Source organism: Orbilia oligospora, assembly GCF_000225545.1.
Source record: "Orbilia oligospora ATCC 24927 unplaced genomic scaffold scaffold00097, whole genome shotgun sequence".
NCBI lineage: Eukaryota > Fungi > Ascomycota > Orbiliomycetes > Orbiliales > Orbiliaceae > Orbilia > Orbilia oligospora.
Window position 1 is genome coordinate 156,268 of NW_011645654.1, and position 22,241 is coordinate 178,508.

Here is a 22,241-nt window from a genome sequence, read left to right on the forward strand (position 1 = left end):
AAATGTCCCTTGTCACATGACCGCACGCAAGCCTCTGTTGTGGCTTATAAAAATACAACACTACAACCCATTCGACATATTGCGAGACCTATAAAGGAATCAGGTGGCCATCTAGCCCTTTCGTGATTATGAGTGGCAAGATTCGGCAAATACGACTCTAGCATATTAATGTCGTGCTCGGTAAAGATATACAATGAAAGGATATTTTTTTCTATTTGCATCTTTTACCTAGATATATATGATGCCCCGATCCGCACCAGGGATTGAGTGCCAAGTATCAGGATTTTCAATCCTTCATTGTTTTCTATTCATTTTTTATGATTATTTTACATAGAACAGAAAATATAACACTGCATTTTCATTGAGCTTTATGCTTTCTAAACACGTTATCAAGGAAGCATGTTGTCGTTATATGGATGGAACAGGTGGCACTAAGACTATCTATATAACTAATCTAATAGCATTGTTGGGGACTGAATAGTACCTGTGCTAAATTGTTATACAGTGTATAGCCAGTATAGATATATCACCAGCGTGTCGAAGCGTTTTAATACAAGACTAGGGTTTCATACGGTTTAGACGATTCATTTTTCTCTGGCGCAAAGATAAATCCGGGAAATCTGATCCATTTCAGGGAGCCGTGTGTTGAGCTTCAAAACTACCACGTGATCTGGAGGCTCATTATGCCGCTAGCTTCTTTAGGTTAGATAAGAAAGATAAGATTAGACAATACAATCTACAACACTTAAAACCTCACAACAACACATTGTTCCAAAATAAAAATACTCGGGTCATGATCGCGGTTGTCTCGTCGCGTTGCCGGACTCCTCAACGACATCAATACTTGTGGGAACTATTGAGCCATTAAGGCTAGTAGTTATGTTCGCAGTTTTAAGTTAATGATGAACGCTGTTATACGAGACCAGGCTGTTATGATTCTCTATAATCTGTCGAAAAAACTGGGCAGCAACGTTCGAGTTCCTGTTTATCCCATGGAACAACAATAGACATTAATACTGCAACACTTGCTCAGGTATTACATACTAGGTAAGAGATGTTTTGTACATGGCTCAGCCACAAAAGAAAATAAACATTCAAAGGTTGGCCTGGTGGCCAGCTTGAGTTGCTCAATTGTGGCTTTGCGTTTCTAAAAATTTGACGGCTACAAAGCCCCTCCACTTCAAGTACTCCTAGAATTTCCTCCTTCTCCTTTTCTCTTCACCACCCTGTCAACTTTCGAACCATTAACACCACCAATACTATCACTACCATCTTCACGATCACCATGACGGCTACCACAAGCACAATGCCACTCAAGGGGAGTAGGCAGCGTGCACAAACCTTGGTTGACAGGCAGTCACCATGCTATCCCGACCCGGTGGCTGGTGACGACCCGCTCCGGGGAGCATAGCATGCTCTCCGGCACGAGGTCGGATCCATTGCCCCGGATCTACGGGATAGCAAGCTCGTTTTCGAGCAACATCGTCGGTTCCTGTCTAGTCGTTTGACTAGAGCTCCCCCTAAGGTAAGTAAGAATCAGTTGCTTGTTTCTCGACTTCTCGACGCGTCGAAGCTTCGTTGCCTCTCTACACCGAACTTTCTGTAGCGTATAAGTTGTCTTGTAGACGGAACATACCTTCTGTGCTGCCTGTTTTACCTTCTTCTGCTTGGTTTTCAGCCCTGTGGCCCTAAATTCCCTCTTAAAGATTGAAGGTAGATGTATATTTTGTTCCAATCCGTGTCTATGGGTTTATTTTGCTCCAGCGATTAATCTCGGGACTATAGAAGCTACAACGTCCAACACAGCGTGAAACGTTCCCCTTCTGATAGTTACGGGGATATCCTTAATCAAAGTACCTTAGGCTAAGCTAACTCTTCTTACGCGTGCAGGGAGGGGAAGGAAAAGTCCCGTCGGCGGTTTCACTGCCATGGGACTTTTGCAAGAGGTTCACGGCTGAGGAGGTAGCGTGGCTGTTGCAAAACGGCTACAGCTATGAGGCTCATGCCAATGACACGCTCTTGTTTTTCAGGGCCGACGAGAGAAAGCGATGGCAAAAGGCCTCGCAACGGGAGCTAGGGAGGGAAATCTCTCGCCTAGGGTTTTTACGGGGTGATACCTGGTTACCCCGTTATATGTACGAACTCGTGCGATATGGCCGGACGTTACTCACTGCCGAGAGGGACGAGGCGTTGTTGGTAGGAGATAAGTTCCTCTGGCAAGTGGGCCCGGAATCGCAACGAGTTCTGGACAGGGCGAAGAAGATCCTGAACGGCGCCGGGGGAAAGAGAAAGGAAACGGGGAAGAGGAAGAGGGAACCGGTGAGGGAGGACATCCCGGACCCTAAGTACCGTCCTATGGCTCCAGAACCGAAGCGACGTCGAGTCGCTCGCCGGGCCGCTTCCCGACCTGTCCAGCAGGACGAGCAAGAGGACGTCATTATGACGGATGTGCGCGAGGAGTTGGTGGATTCATCCGGCCCGATGCCAAAGCCGGCTCCGGAGAGACAGATTTCTCCCGAGGCCACTATGGAGGGCGCAGGAGAGGAGCCTCAGCCTCTTGCTGCAGTTCCTGAGCGGCGTAAGAGGGCTCGGAAAGCAGCGACCAGCCGAGCATTGGCAACAGAAACCGTGGCTCCGGCCCTGGTTGACGAAGCCTCTGCAGAGCCAGAGAACTGTGGCTGGACGGAAACTGATGGCAGCGTATGCGGGAGCGTTTTCCCCAACAAACTCGATTTACAGAGGCACGTCCTAAGCTCTCACGTGCCGGCGAGGCGTGACCTTCCCCAAGGTCAAACCAACTGGCTGTGTCGGTTCGGGAGGTGCCAACATACCTATGTGGCTGAAGAGACCCAAAAGGTGTCTGGCATTTTTCCAAAAGCCGATACCTTAAGCTCCCACATAAGGGTTTTGTTAGATGTTAGGGAGTTTGAGTGCACTTTTAGCGCTGAAGGTTGCCGAAAACGATGGAATCGTCTTAATGACATGAACACTCACGCAAGTCGGTGTAAGTTCAACTCGTTGCCTGTTAGCAAGAAGACTAAAGCCGGGCCTAAGGAGGTGAAGGGCAAGAAGGGCAAAAAGTCTCAGCAGTAGGACACGGGAAGAGCGCCATTGTTTTTGGCACCTAATGCCTAAACCTCGGGGGAAAGATACAAACCGGAGGCAGGGACTAAAGAAGGCTGTGTAGAGAATGCTCTGATGCGACTTCAGGTGAAGCTTACGAACTCTGGACAGTCGGTTTATGACTGATTGTCCATCGTAGGTCTTCCGGAACCTGGCTTGTTGCGTCTTAGTGACCTCAACATGACGCATAAGCCCTTCTCCTTTGCTATTTCCCGGGGCATATCCTTCAAGCATATAGGTGAAGTACGAGAGACATCTATCCTTGCAACTCGTGAGTAGTGAAGCCTGAATTTCGGAACTGCGGGAGACGCTCTTAGTGAGCGGACTTTCGAGGTGGTCTGAAAGGCCGGCCGAACGAAAATTTGAAGCCGAGGGACGTCAACCATATAGAATTCCTAACACTACTGTTTCCATCAAAGTATCTTGAACTACGTTGCTGAGGCGGGTGGGGGACCGGGCTTTCCCAAATGAACACCCCGGTCATAAGCAGACTGTTTGCTGTCGGCCACCCAGCAAACAGGGAGGGAGGTGGGTCTCTGCTTCAACATATCCCGTTGTCGATTTTATAAAAAAAAAATTGAAAAATTGAAAAATGAAAAAATCCCTTGGGAAACTATGTGGTGATGGCGACCCAGGAGGCCCGCAAAAAAATAAAATGGGGGAAGAACACGGTTTTTGTTTTTTCTTCTTTTGTTTTGGTTATCAGATCCATTTATCTATGATCATTTTGGTTCGAACACAAAGATGCTATGGCGTTGGTCAACTTCGGTAAGTTAACCTCCATAACTCCCCAGAATAGCCGTAGCTTTATGGCTGTCGCCACTCTTGGCCTATACCGCATTCGATCTCCCAGATCTAGCTTCCCAGTTCTCTCGTAACGTCAACTTTACTTACAAGAGGCCACAGAGGGTATCTGAATCGAACGTAGAGTGTTTCGTATAGGTGCAAGCTCAACTATATCAAGGGCCATCTATAAAACAATCTACCCTATCCATGGCCTCATGCGCAGAGCGGGCATACATATACTTTATATATATACGTATGGAGCTGATTTCGAGCGGAACTGTTTGGGAAGCCTACTCTACCGACTTTATTTACCCTTTTTTATCCATCTTTCCTTACCCTCCAGACCCTTCCTCTTTGTTTCCTCTATCCACCTACCCTTGGTCTGAACACCCCTCCAGCCTATCTTCGGGCCCCGGCCCTTTTTTCAGACGACTCCATCCTCATCAGGGGCCTAGCGATCTTAAAATGGCCGGATATGGTAAGTACCCCATCATCACGGAGAGATACGAAATCAAGAACAGCTAGGTTAATAACTGTCGTTCTAATATACTTTCTCTAGCAGAACGCCGACATATCTTCGACGAGGCCAATAAATCCTACCCTGAGCCGCTGGCCATTCTCAAGCAATCAAACATTCACCTACGGAAGGTCCGGGGCCCCGAATACCTTTCAAGGAGGTATACATGTGACAAAAAGAAGACAGCTCTTTCTGTCGGTCCTGCATCCCTTTATATACGTCTTATCCTTACAAGTTAACATACTTTTATTTCAACACTCTAAGTACCCGTGGACAAGGGAATAATTCGACCTCAGCCTTTCGACAACTAAAACATACCGCTAGAAGGGCTGGCAACTCTCATTTCTTGGTGTATATCGATTTGTGCCACCCTGACCTTTATTTTGATTCGATAGCTAACATAAGGAGGAAGAAAAAGCCGCGACCGCATATCTCGAATACCACCAGACTACGGACCTACGGCTCCGGCCCTGAAGTATCAGCTTTGAGACTCCCCGACCCTTCCTAAACAGAACAAAGCGAGAGCTGGGAGGACTTCGATAGAGCTTAGTTAAGATAATATAGTAGGCACCCACCTCCCTCTTCCATACTTATGTAACCCTCAAAACTTAACATAAGCTATTCTAGATTACGAAACGCCCATAATTTATAATATCCTAAGCTAAGAAGGCTCACCATATTCCCAATGCATCAAAAGAGATGTAACCCCCACCAACCAAGTCACTTGCTGAAGCAGCAACGCAAGCCCGTTTTCAAAAATACCACAGTTCGCATCGAGATGCTACTTATTCTGGTGGAGACAGTTTAACACTATATTCTTCACCAGGTGATAGAAATACATAAAACGGCGGTCCCACCTCATCAAATCAGCTCTACAAAACAAAGGGAGCTAGACAGCTACCCTCGAGCCTCATCACTCGGGAGGCAACATATGGTCTGTTATTTCAATCTACGTTATTATATATCTACTCGGAAATAAATAGATATATATTCTCCTCCCCTCTTCTTCTCCTCTTGCTCTCATTTTGCTCTCCCTCCCACTCTCCCTCCCACTCTCCCGGCTTATTACCCCCTTGCCTTCGTCCTTGTTTGGTTTATAGTTCTTTTCGTCTTCTTTTCCCTCCCCTTTCCTTTTCTGTTTGCCGTTGAAAATATTCATCTATCACGATATAAATATATCTCCAAGCACAAAGCTAACCATATCTATAACCATTGAACCATTTACATCACGTTGACCCACGGCATATTTTTTTTCTAAGTACCTAGTTCGTAGTCCCCTTAAAAGTAAATTTAAACTGATCACTGCCTATATATATGTATATATATATATAGGAGTCAACAATTTTCAATGAATATTTCCTCTTTTAATTCTAATTCATTCACCGGCTGCTAAATAACCTACAAACCGCTTGCTTCATAATTAATTATAGGACCATTACCAGAGTAGTAACAAAATTTACGACTTAAGCGGCGAGTTTCTTTTGTAAAGAATAGAATGGAGTTGACAGCCATAGTAGTTGTGTAGTAAAGAAAAGAAAAAGAGAGAGGCGGTAGTAAGAGGGAAGAATATATATCACATCATAGCCCAAGCCTCATGGCGGGGTATGTTGAAGGAAGAAACCCTCACGCCCACGTCCTTCGCCAGTTAAGCCCGGAATTGGCAATAAAAAGGGAATTTAATGATGGAATGGAAAGAAAAATATAATTCACGCTTTTAATAATAGTTAATAACACATGCATGAAAAGTAAGTGGGGGGTTTTTAGTAACAGTCAATGGAATCTTGCCATTCGCTTTGCAAGTTTGTCCAGTCAGAGGAAGGAGCATGAGGCGAGAGAGAAAGGATATTCTCTTAGGGCAATGAAGAAAAAAGAGAATCTTTCATCGCCTAGCGTTTGGCTAGAAAATATGAAAAAGCAGGGGCTCATAAACGCCATGTTTAAAAAGTAAAAAATGTAAACCACGAAGAAAGAAGGCTAAGAGAAATGAAGAGATAAAGATGAAAGTAGAGATGAGGCTTAAGTCTCGTCGTCTTCTTCCTTGATCCTGCTTCTTCCTCTTTCCTTAGCATCGCTTTCACCCCCTCCATTTCCAGAATCGTCTCTATCCTTCCCTTTATCAAGGCTCATTCTAGTCGGACTTCCGAGATCGAACCTGCCCAACGAGTGTCCCATGACAGGGCTTCCAACAGTGCTACTAGCTTGACTCTTTGGAATGACATTGAAGATGCTTGTAGTACCAATGGGACTTCCGTTACCAGTAGCCATAGCCGCCGTCAATCCAGCTCCGCTACTTCGACGATTGCGTCTGATGCTGCCAACTCGCGATGATGGGAGGGATGGAGTCGGAGACAGGCTACCTTCGCTAGCAGGGCCACTACCAGATTGAGCAGATGGAACAGGCCAAGCTGTATCCGTTTCGGTGAGTAGGATCTCACCGGCAGATGCACGACGGCGTTCTTCGACTGGGGAACGGCCTTGAGTTGGGTCATGGGTAGAGTCGACGGGGTGGTTATGCTCTGCACTAGTGTCAAGGTGTGGATTTTCAGGACGGCGTCCGTTCCCAGTAGCTGTACCTAGGCCCATCGGAGAGGAGACTCGTCGGGCTGAAGAATCGGTAGTAGGATTATTATGGGTATTGTTGTTTGAGAGGGTGCTTCGGACGCTTCCAGCTGGAGAAAGTTTTGAGGATCCAGGTCGAGGTGAATGGGCATCTCGGTGGCGACGCTCAAGTACCTCACGAGAGGTAGAAGAGATGGAACCGTGACGAGATGGAGACGATGACGTTCCGTGATGATTGTGTGAGTTGTTCATTTGACGTGGTGGTGACGAAATGCTGCTCAAACCGTTGTTTGCTGTTTGCCGGTTCCTTGTGAGACCCGAAGGAGAAGAGGAAGAAGTGATTCCAGAGGTACTATCAGTGGTGTTTGTAGGAGGTGAGGTAGGTGCTTGATGAGATGAAGCGAATGGGTTAGCTTCCTCTCGACGTGGAGAAGCCATGCTGTGGTATGTGTGAAGATTGTTGGAATACTGTCTTTGGACACCACGTCTTCGAATTCCAGAGTCCGAAAGGCTGATATCTGGTCTCGAACCGGATGGTGCTGATGGTCGTGCCGAAGAGTCGTGGGTAGCTAATGAGGTGAATGTTCCGTGTAATGGTTGGTGGTGATGATGATGTTGATGAGGAAGGGGAGATGGTGTGGTGTAGACAACACCCTGCTGTTGTTGTTGAGGTGTTGCAAAACCGCTGGGAACCGGGGTCCCCTGGGTCATGGGCAACAACGGGATAACCGACCACCCCGGGGGAAGTTGCAAACCGGGAGGATGCGCCTGGTTGATACTGTTATTATTACCGGCTTGAGATGGGCTGGCACTGGATCTGCTGGCTGGTGTAAAAGATGAAGTTGTGACATGGGGGGTCGTAAGAATCGACGGAGCAATATCTGGCTCGTTTAATGTATTCGGGGGCATGCCAGCGGCTTCTTGGGCTTGCTCTGCACCATCTTGATGACCTGTCATAACACCAGCCAATCCAGGCCGATCCATAGCCAAAGCTCTCTGGGTCTGCCTTAGTTGTTCGGTCAGGTCTCCGATATTTTGCATTAACACCCCATTCCAAACATTTTGTTGTCGTACGATATCATCCGCTGTCACTCTCATTAGTTCTGCTAAGCGGGTGTACAGAATCGTAGCCATATCATAGTTCATCGCCTGCTGGTCTTGTGCCGGCTGGTTTGGTTGAGCTGGCTGGCTGGGCTGGGCCGGCTGATTTTGCTGTGCAGGTGGATTCGGTTGTCCAGGCTGCCTAGGCTGTTGATTCTGTTGTACCGGTTGTACCGGTTGATTCTGCTGTGCCTGTACATTCTGTTGTCCTTGTTGATTCTGCTGGGCCCCTTGAGCATTCTGATCGAACAACGGTTGAAATTGGTTTTGTCGTTGAGCTAAATTCCTTGCCAAAGCCTGAACAAAACCTCCTCCGGCTCCTCCACCACCGCCAAACATATTGAGTCCGAAACGTACAGGTCCGTTTCCTGGCTGTCCTGGCTGCCCAGGTGCTGGACCTTGACCTGGATTCTGTCCTTGGTTCTGTCCTTGCTGGTTTACTTGTGGGAACCCTTGTGGTGCATTGCCCCCGAAATTCTGGGCAGCGCCAGCTCCTTGGCCGTTTTGTGGTGCATCGGGATCTTCAAGTACCGGCCGTCTACAAGTAGGACACCTTTGCTGCCTTTCCATCCAACTCTTCAAGCATGCTAAATGGAGTACATGTCCGCACGGTAGTTTCTTCGGCCTCATTCTGTCATCTGGAATATCTTCCTCGTCAACAAGCTCTGCCTGTTGTGCCGCCGTCTCAGGTGTATCACTCCAGGCCCTCATATTCTCACGACAGATAATGCATACATTCTCGCGATCGATTTCCTCACGGGTTGCGTCAGGATACTTCAAGTTCATCTGTTGTGTCGCTCTCTTGAACCGAATGTAATCCCGACATCTTCCGATGAAAGATCGGAGGGTCATGTAGACGTCTCTAACAATGTGGAGTGGTAATCCATAGAACATAAGGACAATCCCGAAGAATGCGAGGTAAATCAATAGTTTTAGGAGATCTATGCGAGAAAAGAAGATTTAAAAGTCAGCAAGAGCTCCTCTCCAAGCAAAACCAAGCTACATCAAAACCTACCAGTTGCGATTTCCATTGTAAATAGGAAAATAGCCTTTCCTTCCCAAGCGTTAATCACATCTCCAGCTTCTTCTTCTTCCAAAAGTATATCCCTCATTTCCTCTTCAGAAATGATACCCCTATCTACTCTCCTCTGCAACACTCTTGTTCTTCTTTCCCTATACAACCTGGTCTTCCGTAGTGTGATGATTCTTTCAGCGACTGCAATGAGATACCGAAAGAGTGTACCCGAACCAGCTACCGCCAATATCGCAAACTCAAAGGCGAACATGACAAGCATGTTCGGTTTCGGCAATTGCATTAGAGTGAGGATACAGTGTCGTGTAAGGACGAGGTCGAGGAGAAGCAGCGATATTAAAGAACCCGCTAGCCGGATGTGAAAGAGATACGGATGATCCGGTGGAGTTTGTTCCATCTATGACCCCCCATGATGGTATTTGTTAGCAAATTTAAGGTACTACTCCGATATATAGGATGTATATTACTAACAAAATCGACCCGGTCATTACCCAGCCAATGGAAGCACTTCAGGAATAACAGTATCGTGAACATCATTACATATCCACTATGAAACTCGTCGCGAAATATAGTCATAGCCAGACATGTTTCCGTAATGGCGTACCATGCCTTTTCATATAGATGCTCAACTTCGGCGGCGCGAAGGGGACCGTAGAAAATCTTTTGGATTATTTTGCCAAACATGAGGGTCATAAAGAAACCAAAGTTCGTAAGAATCTAAAAAAAAGAAATCTCCAATTAGATTTGGCAGATACATATACACTTATTGAGTAAGTGTGTATAAGAAAATTGATAGAGTAGTACAAACCATAACGCAGGCATTGGATTGAGCAAGATGGACGCAGGCAGAATAGAAATTGGCACGTTGGTGGAAAGCCTGCAAGACGACACTAGAAGCCACCAGCGTACTGATCTAGAACAGCAAACGGATGCACCGGTTAGTACTGATTCAAATGCTCGGCATAGATTTGATATCCAAGGGGACTGGTATCATACGGCTCCATAAGCTACAAGACGCATCTTGACGGTAAGTCTTGAGCGACTTCTGCCCTAGAGGGCTTAGTGTGTTTAAACGTTGACCGCGAAATACGGAAGGGAATGGTACGTATACGGCAGGGATTCGATTTGAAGTGAAAAAGGCTACGAGGTGACAGCCATGGAAGCGAGTATATGATGCCGATGCCGATGTTCGATGTTCGACGTTCGATGTCTTTGCCGATGTTGATGTTGATGGGATGGGGACAGATGATAGAAGCCAGAGTTGACACAAAGCTGCAGCCGTTGCAATATGGGGCAAATTGGGCGTTGGTGTTGAGTGACGTCCCTGGCGACGATGACCTGACAAGCGCTGAGTCTTGGCACCCGCAAACGACACGTTTCCTTCATGAAATCAATCCAATTCAATCCGATTCAATTCGATTCAATTCAACCGCATCGATTCGGGTCTTGTAAAGGATATTATTATCATATCTAATTGATCAAGATTATAATTAATTTTGCCGGTATCTAGTCCCCTTCAGGCTATAAAATCTATAAAATACGATAGATATACTACATGTATCTTAGTGTGCGTACACATAGCATATCTATAGATCCACGGAGAACATGCATGCGACAAATACTTCAGGCAGCATAGTGATACAAACCTCTGCGTTACGCGACACTGAATCTTCGAATCCAAATTTACGATAGCTACAGAATCCAGCTTTTAGCTCATTGGGCTCACTTGTATTACGATGTATGCATGGAAAGAACTAAAGCTAGACCGGTTACATTACATTCTAACATTCTCACGGATCGCGATATCTGTATCTTCTTATACCGGAAATTATTTTTCTTAATAGAATAATATATGCTGCTACTACGGTACCTTAAAATTCTGGCAATAACTTTGTCTCGGCGTCTAGACAAGGCTGGCTTGGCCGCTGGCAAAGAAAGCCCGGCTTTCCCCAAACTCATAGCCTCGACAAAAGCCACTGTCTTGCAATATTCGAATTATTCGCGACAAGGAAGATAACAATCCCGGGCAGTGGATGGAACCGTGTTGAAACAGTAAGAACCATCTTCCCGTTGTTGCCATGCGTTAGTCTCAGTGACCATTTCTTGGGTGTATTGGGTCGAGGCTATGTATCTGGAGTATGTGTGCACGGTTGTTTGCCCGTAATAGTACTTGCGGGTCCACGCAACGTAACGGCACAGTCCGAGCGCCCTTCGGCTTCTTGACGTGAAACAGGAATGGCGCCCTTGAGAATATGTGACGATTGCAAAGGCTGCATCACCGGAGAACCAAGCCTAACGTCTTCTGGTTTTGTATTTCTTTTTTTCTTCTTGTTTTCTTTCACAGTTCGCTTGAAGGCTGGTTTGAACGGCTTGAATATTCAAAAAAGAAAGGTCGAGATCAAGGCTGTGAGCCGGCCAAGGACGCTTTTTAGAGGCGGTAAGAAATCAAAGCTGACCAGACCGATGATAAGACGGCCAGGGGGAGAAAAAGTCGCACAGTTGTACAATTAGAGGTCATCGCCAGGAACTGAAATCCTACGTGTGCCCCCGAATCATCGGATCACAGAACCGGATGATCATGTAATGTCGGTTCAATTAGTTGTCATTTTCTATTCTTGTTTTTTTTTATCTGGGTGACGAAAGGTTTGCCGCTTTTTTTATATATTTCGCTCATCTGTAGGCGTTAGAAGCCGAACACAGTGTATCTTGAAATTGTGATATCTTCTCCCGCTGAAGGAATCGATTAACCGCCATTTAGGTGTATTTTTGTGCATCAGGTAATTGTTGATTTTGAAACAGACTGGCGATGGGGAAGAATAGGAGTCATGGTTGAAAAGGAACAGCGTAATACTAATACAAACATGAAGCGCGCGTTATAACTGACATGTCTGCATCTCCTGTCGAAAACCTCGAAACTGTCGAACACCGGTGCATACGGGCACGTCGTATATAAAGAATGATGGTTATTGTATTAAAACGGAAGCCATACTTTTGTGTGTGGATTGTGTGATGCGACGAAAAAAATTCAGTAGAGTCATTAGTAGCCAGCGAGTATTTTTGTCCTTTTGTTGTAGCCCTTTTCCGAAACACCAACGTCACCGAATAATTAGGAATAGAAGGGGAATGAGGAAGAAACCATAAACATGTGCAAGGAGAAACGAAAAATAAGAAAACAAAAAAAACAAAGGACTTTAGTGTATACCTCACCATTTCCGAGCAAACTTTGCAGATAACGTCGTAATGGTCGGAGATGCTGACGAGGGAAACATGTTGGGTCCGTAGTAAGAATAGTGGTGATGATGAAACTACACTGCGGAAAGGAAATAACAAAAAGCGATTATAGATGCTGTAAACCGTAACTGAAAGAATAGTGGAAGGCGGCAGTAACAAGAGGTCTGGCGTGAATGGCGTAAAACAGCCCGACACAAGTTGAAAAAGAGGTTGCAAACCGCGAATACCGCACATGAGAGTTGTCGTGTTTGGAGACGGATAGTTCCCTAATCCAAGACGAGAAGTTTCACACACATATGGACCAGATCATCTGCATTTAGCGTCTGCTATACCTCTCTTCGCGGTCATAATATCCGCGGTCACCACCACCACCACCACCACCGGTGCGCTCTGCTCCGCCACGCCCACTGGCGGGTTCAGCGGCGGCATTGTTGTAACGGTCTTCACCTCCAGCCGCGGCCCCATCACGAGGACGACCACCTTCATATGGAGGGCGACCACCTTCACGATCATAGTAACCACCACCACCTCCGCCACCGCCACCGCGACGTTCCTCTCGGCCGCCACCACTATACCTTTCTTCACGTCCACTGGCATATCTGTCAATGCCGCCACGGCCATAATCATCTCCGTGCTCACGACGGCTGCCGTAATAGCGGTCGTCGTATCGAGATTCGTAGCGACCGCCGCCGCCGCGATAATAACGGTCTTCCTCATAACCTCGAGGTGGGTAGCTGCCACCACCGCGTGATCCACCGTATGGACGACCAGAGTAAGATGGAGGCCCACGTCGGAAGTCGTCTAACATTGACACTATTAGAAGTTGTTGGCAAAATCAACTGCCTTTGGAAGAAAACATACCACGCTTGGGAGGACCGAAGTATTTTCCAGGAGTAGGAGTGCGAGGACGACTTCTACGAGCCTTTTCGATACTCAAAGTCCTGCCTTCGTAGACCTCTCCTTGGAGGGCATCCTTAGCAGCATCGGCTTGGTCGGACTGCGCAAAGTTGACGAATCCGAAACCACGGGACTCCTTAGTGTGAGGGTCAACCATGATGTTGCACTTGATGATTTCACCATATTTGCCAAAAAGACGGGTTACATCTTCTTCGGTAAGACGAGGGTGGATGCCGGTAACAAAAAGGTTAGTACCAGTATTTCTGGAGCCGTCCTTTTCCGGTGATGCGTCCTTGTCGCGACGGTCAGTCGTGTCAGACGGATCGGGACTAAAGAATGCATAAGTATGATGTCATCTGAATGATATATGAAGGAATATCGTCATACCGAGCATCAGCACGACCTCCTGGAGAAGCACTTCGGCTCCTCATACGAGTGTTATTGTCGGGGCTGCGAGTTCGGGGCGAACCAGAGCGATCCCGATCATAGTTATCGCGAGAATCTACCAAGAGTCAATAAAACGCGTCAAAACACGGCAGATTAATAGATAAGGGTAAAAGTCACGTACCGCCATAACCTCCACGGGAGTCAGTTTCGTAGTCCATCGTGTCGAAGTTGAGATGTTGACAGTGGCAAGTGAAACAAGGCTGATCAATGCAATATGAACAAGTAATCACGGAGATGTACTAAAAGTTAGTATCAACAGACGTAAAAGTGTCTTAGACCGAGCTAAGACGCGTAGTAGAAGAATCGGCCGTAGAAGCCGCCGGACGAGAGTGAGGGACGGCGACGGTGAAGAAATGAGGCTGAGGTCGAAGGGTCTAAGTTGCGAGCTGGCGATGTGTGGCGATGAGGTTGGTTGGTCAGGAAGAGGAAGAGATGGATTCGCTGGGAGAGAAAAAAATAAAAATACGGGAAACGGCAAACAGATCACATGTGGACAACACATTTTGGTTTTTGGTGACGAGGCTGCATTTGGCCTGCACGAAATGCAACACCTACAACGCAAGAAGCCCCCTCAACTCGGACGGGTCGAGAGCACTGTGGTGATGATCCTTGTACAATTGTGGCTTGAAAATCGGGGCATACATACGTTACGATGTTCTAGAAAACAAAGAACCTGTATTTATTATGCGCATATATAATGGTTGGCCTGGTTTCAGGTATGTTGATCAAAAAATTAAAGAGGTGGGCGAAGCAAAAGGCAATGCCTAAGGAGGATATATATATCTTATAAGCTTAGATAGCTGAGGAAGCTAGTCGAGTTAGAGTTTTTAGTATAGTACTATCCTTTGTATGGCCCGCGTCTGCAATATGAAACTAAGTACTATCCAAATGCCCCAAGGATTCTAGAACTATTGTAATATTATACAATCAATATAATCCAGTTGTAGACCTCATTTCGTCTAGCTTACTAGGCCATAGTATATAGCTAGTCTCGTATCCAGATGCAAGCTTCGACAACTTATACAGCTAGTACTGTTGTTTGTATACATGTAAGAATAACAGGTATTGTTTCTTTTGTAGTATACTACCTGCTACTAACTGTAGCCTCGCACATGAACATGGCCTCAAGACTAATTATAAGTCAATACCCGCCTTATTTCCGAACTTTTTTACTTTAGCTACAATCTAGAACTCATTAGATATCCCAAAGCCCCCAAAATATTAATCCCTTACTTGGGCGGGCGCTACTCCATACCGACACGACGCAGCGTTTCGGGTTCAATGTTGTAAGTTGCGTTCGCACATATGTAGCACGCGGTATATGTTGCATACAGGTATTTTATTGCGAATCCTAAACAGTGCCAACTCTAGACGTTAACTATGAAAACTAAATTTATGAATGGCGATATGGTACACTATGTGAAAGATTGGAAGATAAAAACCTAGCCACGCAATCGACAAGAGCAGTCAGTTTCACAATCGATACTAATTTTACAATTTCTGCCTGAAAGCTTCTGACTCCTACGTGCGCATCGACGCGATTTTGAGACAGTCGATTGTATCCCAACATGCAACAGGTTCATGCATGGATCGATCTGGTCACCGCCTGTCTGTGTAACTAACGTTATAGCCTCATGGCAGAATACAACATACAACACCAAATTTAAGCTTGTTTCGCCGTCACCAGACTCCTCGATCAACTGTACACCATAGCCTCAATACCCAACATGCATACATGCGTGCACGCCAGCAAGCTCTATACAAGTGTTATCCTTTCGTTAATCATATCCGAGGTGCCACACTCACAGTTGTCGTCGAACTTCCCAAAATGATAACACCCTACATAAACATACCTAGCCTCAAAACCAACTAGAATGTAAAACAGATATATTCCTCCCCCTTCCACCCCTTATTTAAACCATACACTGCTTTATATATTCGAATACATATATCGATATTACTTCGGGTGTAGAACAGTAATTAATTTTGCCATATAGCTTCTCGAAGTTAACACTAATAATCCCGAGTCCAAGATGCGCGCATATATAAGCCTAGAAACATATATAACAACAAGATATCTTAAAGACCAACTTACAAGTGCACCGCCGCGCCTGCATATGCGCCTGCACTCCGTCTAACAAGTTTGTCCTGTCATGCGACACGCCCCAACCTCATAACTACTAGACCCCATGTATACAGTGTAAATCAATCTAGACGGAAAATTGTCCGTCCATTAGTTATATATATGCCTTAACTATAGCTCTTTTCTTGGACTCCTATGCGTGGCCTTATAGGCGATTTTTCCAGATAATCTTTTCGAAATCCCCCCTATAGCACAATATACATGGTAGTACCATATAACTTCATAGATTTCTTATATTCTGCCTCCATACCGGCTATGAGAGGAACCTCGTAAACAGAGCCCAATTTTCATTACATATATCATCGATAAATTATAAATCCAGAATAATATCAATCAAGTGTTTGCTGCTCGAAAATGAAGCTGCTATCCACTCCCCACCCCTTAATATGGGTACTGGCTATACCTAGCCTCATCTTCAGCACGTCTACATTTGCCACGTCTATTGAACCGGTAAGTTTCCATCTCCCTTCACATGATATAATTACCACGGTATCATGACAATACCTGAAACACAAGAGCCAAGAGAACCCGGATAAAACTAAAAAAAAAAAAAATTGTAAACTTATTCTAACAATTCTCCCAGTCTACCGGCACCGGTCTACACACTATGGATCACGCCCCCAAAACCAGCAGTGTCAGCATGAGCACTTCCATGACCACATATCCAGTTCCCACCGCCCCTACCAAATCCGTATCCGAACTGACCCGCGCCCCATCCTACATTCCCAGACTTACCAACAGTACCGGCGAATTCGAGAGTGTAGACGATCTAGAATACACCCCCTTCGCTCCAAAACGTTTAAACCATACCATGACAAGGGGCAGCACCAAAATCAAAACAGCCGTCATCACTACTATTTCTAACTTCCCAACCCTTGTGGCCACTTATTCAAACCGCATTCTAGTAACCAGTACCATCCGACGTCCCTCTCCAACCAGAACTCCAAGATTTAGATTCGGACCCGGCTTTGACGTACTCGCCGTATGTAACTGGTTGCGGCCTACGACCGTCCCCATCAAAACCGCTCCCAATAACACTACAAATTTCAGTAACGTTACCTCAATGGCGACATTAACACCTACACCTACACCATCAATCGAACAGTTACTCTACCCCCCTTTCAAGCTCAGCGCCTTCTCTAGTTTCCTCACTGCATTAGAGGCCGCAGAAAGTCCATTGCCAGACCAATACCAGTTAGGTTTCAAAGACATAAAAGCCCAGCTATACTGGATAAAAGAAGCAAGGCCAAAGCGGGATCCGAATTGTCCAGCCCATTTATTCGACACAATAAACGACATCCGCGTATCTCTTTGTCTACCAGTTAACCCTCAAAACGCCACAACCATCTCCAAAGTAGAATCGACACCGATGGAAGCTATAATGACCATACTACGCACAATTGAATCAGACATTGAAACCTACCAAACTGACCCATCTCAGCTTAATGGTGATATCTGTGAATGGATACCGAACGGTTCCGCTGGAGATCCCTCAAAACAGATATACGACCCTAAAGATCCAGACGAGGGCAAATTCCAAGCCTACCGCATCGGAAACTATTCCACTGGCGATAGTGACGGAAATGATAACTCAGCAATAATAGGAAGGGATGGTCTGCCGCTTATAGGATGGTATCTAAACATCGCATCTGGAGGGAATGACTACCAAAAAAACGAACTATCCTGGGGGGCCAACTTGCAATACAAGACAGCGAGATGGGACTTGATAAAAACCACCTTTACACCTAACAATCCCGACCACAAATGTAGCAATACTAAGGGTGCTGGTCTATCCAAGCCCAAGAAAAGACCACAACAAGCAGAAATAGAGAAATACGTATACCCTGTGGTCAACTCTACCATTAATGGACTAAGAATTCTGGCTGAAGATATATATGCCAGTAACAAATCCGACACCATCATCCGAATGCTGGATGAAAAGGATGGTGATTGCGTCCGCAGATTCTGCGGAGGTAGGCAGAATTTAACACTGAGCGTTTGCGGGTTTCAATCTTTCAAGAAATTTGAAATGATAAATGTTGAAAACCAGTACGCCAATGCACTTGGGGATCGGATTAAAATCAGCGAAATGATCCACTTCTTACGGACTCAATTCGAAGATGCTGCTATCCGGCATTTTAGAAACCCCGATCTACCAGACGCCAGACATTTCGGGCCTCCTCTCCATGAGTTCATGTGTAGTGTGAGCGCTGTGAACGGTACGACCTCCAAGCTTCCAGGAATATTTTCATTTGTTCTTGGACCCAAAAACGGCCGAAAGGTTCCTGGTTGTGAGAACCCCGAGGAATATAAAGAAGGCTGTGGGAACTTCAGGTTGGAAATCAGTTCCAAACCATGCACTCTGTTCTACCCTATTTGCGGGTCCAGCAAACAGAACTATGAAGGATTTCAGGACGTCGTTACATTAAATTCGATCCGAGAAGCCAGAAATGCTATAGAAGATGGGACCATCACTCGAAGGTTCGCACAAAACCTAATAGGTGAGACGCCTTCTGATTGGGTTAGGTGGACTCAAGGGAAGGTTGGTAATGTTATTAGAACATTCGACCAGTTCTATTGTGATCTCGAGGGCAAAGTAAAAATTGCTGTCGGCATTGAAGAACGATTACGAGGCACTAGAGGAGCTGGTTATGAAGTCCCGCCCAAGCAGTTATTACGCGGCTTAGACGTCCTCATCAAAGAGTTCGGAGAAATAGAAAGCCCCGAACGGATTTCTCGAGGTTGTTCCTGGGGTATCGATGGTTTGAAGGGCCCCCCTACGGCTATTCTCAACTTAACAGGTGACTCCAGGTTCTCTGGATCCGTTTATGCCTCTCAGTGGGGTGGGGCAAGGCCCCATACGATCCTTTCGGAAGGTTGGCCATGGGTCATAAATATTACGAGGCTCTACGAAGATGACCCTTGCAGAAACTTCTCACAAGTAGCCTCCTAATCGCCCAACTCGAGAAGCATCCAGTTCTATTCTCTTTCTACCTTTCAAGTTTTCATATATCGATTTGTTTATCTATATCTGTTGTTATAAAATTCTAGGTCTAATCAATATTCGTATCCATTTCACTATTGAATCGCGATTTGGTCGGCGGTGTAGTTCTTTTCCGTCACAATGCACAGTCGATACAGTATATATCAGAATGGTTTTAAATTCATTTCCCTTATCATACCATCTATACAAAATTCCAGTGAATAGGCACGTCGCTTTCGCAAGTACCAAAGCCACGAGCGTCACACTTCTTCGTTAATAATATAACTTTTATGATAATTATCGATAACGCAAAATGAACATGAATTGAGAAGCGACGCCATATAATCAAGCTGAAGGATAAAGAAATAGGCCCGAAGAAGAAGAAGAAGAAGGAGAAGGAGAAGGAGAAGGAGAAGGAGAAGGAGAAGGAGAAGAAGGAGAATAAAGAGGGAAAGGAACTACTAGCACCCTGGTAAGAGCGTACGTAAGGCGCATTCACGCCCATAAAGCGATTGGAAACACAATCCAACAGATCGCCGTGTTGGCCTTCGGTGCCATGCAACCGATTCCATAAGAATAAAAAGCATAAAACTTGACGTTAAAAAGAATTTGGAATTCATAATAATAAGAGACAGACATATACATTGGCCTAAGAACCTCAAGCCGAAAACGACCCCTTGTAACGTTGACAGAAGTGTCGCTCATCCTTTAACCTCTTCTTGACATAGAAGGTCGTGAATATCGATGATGGAATGATCCATGCCCACGGCAGTAACCATCCTAAACGCCCAACGAATTAGCAACTCCCCCTTCAACTATTTTTTGAAACCCAAAGGAGCCAGTATAACTTACCCAAAGCATACCCTGCCTCTTTCCCACTAACACTATCAAACCCCCATAACAATCCAAAACACAGAGTACTTATCATGATCCCACCAATGCCCCAAAACATGCTGAGTCTCTTCAACATCTCCCTCATGGGCTTACTGGCCTCAACTCTATCCTTCCATGATTGCCTCCAGTCCCTTTTTCCGTTACAATCGACGGCAATAACGTCTTCAATGATGACGTAAATAAATCGCGGCCATATCTCGCCTTTCGGTGTGGACGAAATTCGAAATGGTGTTCGATATTTTCTTTCATGTAGGAAATCGGAGAGGAGAAGTTGCCAGGACATGTTGAATATTAAGGTGGGCATAGGCATAGCCATGAGGTTTAGAAAGGGAGGGTCGAGTGCTGTGCCGACTGAGACGCAGACAACATTGATGATCAGACAAACAGTCAGGGAGAATTGCCAGAAATCCATCTATCAACCATATACATAAAATTAGGATAAATATTATATTATCAAAGAAGGTAAAAAGATGGGGGTGGAGGACATTAACATACCCCAAACCTGGCCGTCTGGCCCAACGGTCGAAATCTCGGACTTTTCAAGATCAATTTTATTGACCTGACAAGACATTCTATCCCCAGAACCACACCGAAAATACCAGTAATAATTCCAAAGATCACTGTCAGACTGATATTGGTAGCGTACTTCAAGCCAAAATATGCAGCAGGAGGAAAGAATCCATGGTCTATAACCATAACCGCGAAAGCAAATGCCACAGGACCCTTATGATCTCGTAGATGGAAAGGAAGTGGCGGTAACGGCGGCCGTAGTATTGAAGCCCTTCGCTGACTGATGCCGGCTATCGACTCATTATCCTCTGCATTTGTATTTGCGCCTGCGTGTGCATCTCGAGGCGATTCGTCGCTGGAAGCAGCAACAGGCGAAGTTATCGGCTGAAGCTTTTCATTTGTGGTAGTTCCTGTGAGGTCTCTTGAATCTTCTATCGTAATGGACTTCTTCGGTAGGTCGGAGCTTGCTGTATTGGCCTTTTCGGTAGTGTTACTGGTGACGTTATTGGTATCGGTATTGGGAGTGCTGGTGGCAGCAGCTGCAGGTTTATCGTGAGAGTCGAGGTGAAGATGTGTTGTCGATGGAGCTACGGATGTCGACGGATTGGTGGGATTGGTGAGGGTCATATCGTCGCTGGTCGAATTAGTCCGATTCGACGGCGGATAAGTCGGAAGTTCACCAGACATTTGACTTTTAAAGGAAAAGAAAGGAAAAGAAAAGGAAAAGGGAATGGATGCCGGGGATAGTTATATTCCTCTCGAGACTAAAAGACAGTTGTGAAGTTCGAGGTACTTTGAAGTGTTTAATCTTTAGTGTTGTACAATTGCGGCAGCTTCCGCTTCATATGCTTCCTCTGCTGGCAGGCAGCTGGCAAGATTGCAAGACAGAACAGAGATATCGGATACTATCGAATTCCCGATGCCGACACTCCTCCAAAATAGAAGAAAAAATTCGAGAGAGAAAATTTTAACTGGTCGTTAGAAGACCGTTTATTATCGCCCAGGCGGAGAGATTCGGCGGACGTGCAAGTCGTCTTAACAGGTCGGTATTATTTTATTCTATTACTGATCGATTGGTGCAGCTTTGGACCTCATATCTGCTCTTCCACACGGCACATGCAAAATATGAAATGCAAATGAATGCAAAGAAGATTAATTAACATCAATCCCCTCTGGAATGAGGTTAAAAAGAAAAAAGGTGTCGGTTGAGCCGTTTCGATTGATTCGGTCTGTTTTTCTAAATATAATCCCGCCACGTGCAGTTGGTAACTTGCTGATATATACTTAGATAATCGATAAGGAAATTATATAATCCGTGCCGTCTTTCGAAGTTCGAATTCGAAGAAATGAATTCTCTGGATCGATATATTCAATGAATCGCCTGGAAAATAATTAAATCCCGGAAGTACTATTGCGATATTGGAACAATGCGATAACCGTTCGTTTTCCTCGGAGGGGGAAAGAATAAAGAAAACAGAACCTCCCAGAACCCGTGGAAAGGCTGATAGCATTATAATAGTATCATGATCAATCGAAGGCAAATTCATTCATCCATCCATTCAGTCAATCAGTCTCTAGAACTGGAACAAAAATCTGAGTCGAATGCTGCATATGTCAGCCCAGCACACTCTCCAAAGGCGGCCAAGCAAGTCTAGAATCGGATGATGTAGGTCCATGGCCGAACCACAAAATCAGGGATTCCGGTCACACCACCAAGACATTCTTGTCAACAAGGCCGGCGGGGTGGGTTTCTTAGCTTGGTCTTGTCCCTTATCATCGGCCAAATTCAGTTAATGTGTACTTCTTAAGCAAAATGCCTGTCGCTGACCGACAATAATGAGGCTACTATGTTATGACGTCACATCGTCGCCAGTTATTTGTCACCAAATGATAATAGATGCCCTGCCATAGGACTACTAATATCCATACAGATTTATCCCACTTCGATGGAAACCTCACGGTCGATAAACCAAATACTCTCGCTCTTAGCCTTTTTATGATTACAAACCGCCGAAGT

The 22,241-nt window shown here is 45.6% G+C and overlaps 5 protein-coding genes across 5 annotated transcripts; 2 read left to right on the forward strand and 3 right to left on the reverse strand.

Annotated features, from left to right (window-relative positions):
• Positions 1 to 1,285: 1,285 nt before the first annotated feature.
• AOL_s00097g37 (uncharacterized protein) lies at positions 1,286 to 3,093 on the forward strand (the record flags this gene model as incomplete). Its single annotated transcript, XM_011125870.1, has 3 exons — positions 1,286 to 1,378; positions 1,412 to 1,525; positions 1,891 to 3,093. 3 exons carry the CDS (start codon positions 1,286 to 1,288, stop codon positions 3,091 to 3,093), a joined length of 1,410 nt encoding a protein of 469 aa, XP_011124172.1.
• A 3,349-nt stretch (positions 3,094 to 6,442) lies between these two features.
• AOL_s00097g38 (uncharacterized protein) lies at positions 6,443 to 10,139 on the reverse strand (the record flags this gene model as incomplete). Its single annotated transcript, XM_011125871.1, has 5 exons — positions 6,443 to 9,027; positions 9,102 to 9,516; positions 9,591 to 9,836; positions 9,928 to 10,032; positions 10,116 to 10,139. The coding sequence occupies 5 exons, from the start codon at positions 10,137 to 10,139 to the stop codon at positions 6,443 to 6,445; spliced, it is 3,375 nt and encodes a 1,124-aa protein (XP_011124173.1).
• Positions 10,140 to 12,666: 2,527 nt separating this feature from the next.
• On the reverse strand, positions 12,667 to 13,852 carry AOL_s00097g39 (uncharacterized protein; the record flags this gene model as incomplete). Its single annotated transcript, XM_011125872.1, has 4 exons — positions 12,667 to 13,151; positions 13,212 to 13,576; positions 13,635 to 13,749; positions 13,816 to 13,852. The coding sequence occupies 4 exons, from the start codon at positions 13,850 to 13,852 to the stop codon at positions 12,667 to 12,669; spliced, it is 1,002 nt and encodes a 333-aa protein (XP_011124174.1).
• A 2,339-nt stretch (positions 13,853 to 16,191) lies between these two features.
• Positions 16,192 to 18,790, forward strand: AOL_s00097g40 (uncharacterized protein; the record flags this gene model as incomplete). Its single annotated transcript, XM_011125873.1, has 2 exons — positions 16,192 to 16,287; positions 16,421 to 18,790. The coding sequence occupies 2 exons, from the start codon at positions 16,192 to 16,194 to the stop codon at positions 18,788 to 18,790; spliced, it is 2,466 nt and encodes an 821-aa protein (XP_011124175.1).
• A 688-nt stretch (positions 18,791 to 19,478) lies between these two features.
• Positions 19,479 to 20,911, reverse strand: AOL_s00097g41 (uncharacterized protein; the record flags this gene model as incomplete). Its single annotated transcript, XM_011125874.1, has 3 exons — positions 19,479 to 19,600; positions 19,673 to 20,126; positions 20,210 to 20,911. 3 exons carry the CDS (start codon positions 20,909 to 20,911, stop codon positions 19,479 to 19,481), a joined length of 1,278 nt encoding a protein of 425 aa, XP_011124176.1.
• Positions 20,912 to 22,241: the final 1,330 nt, after the last annotated feature.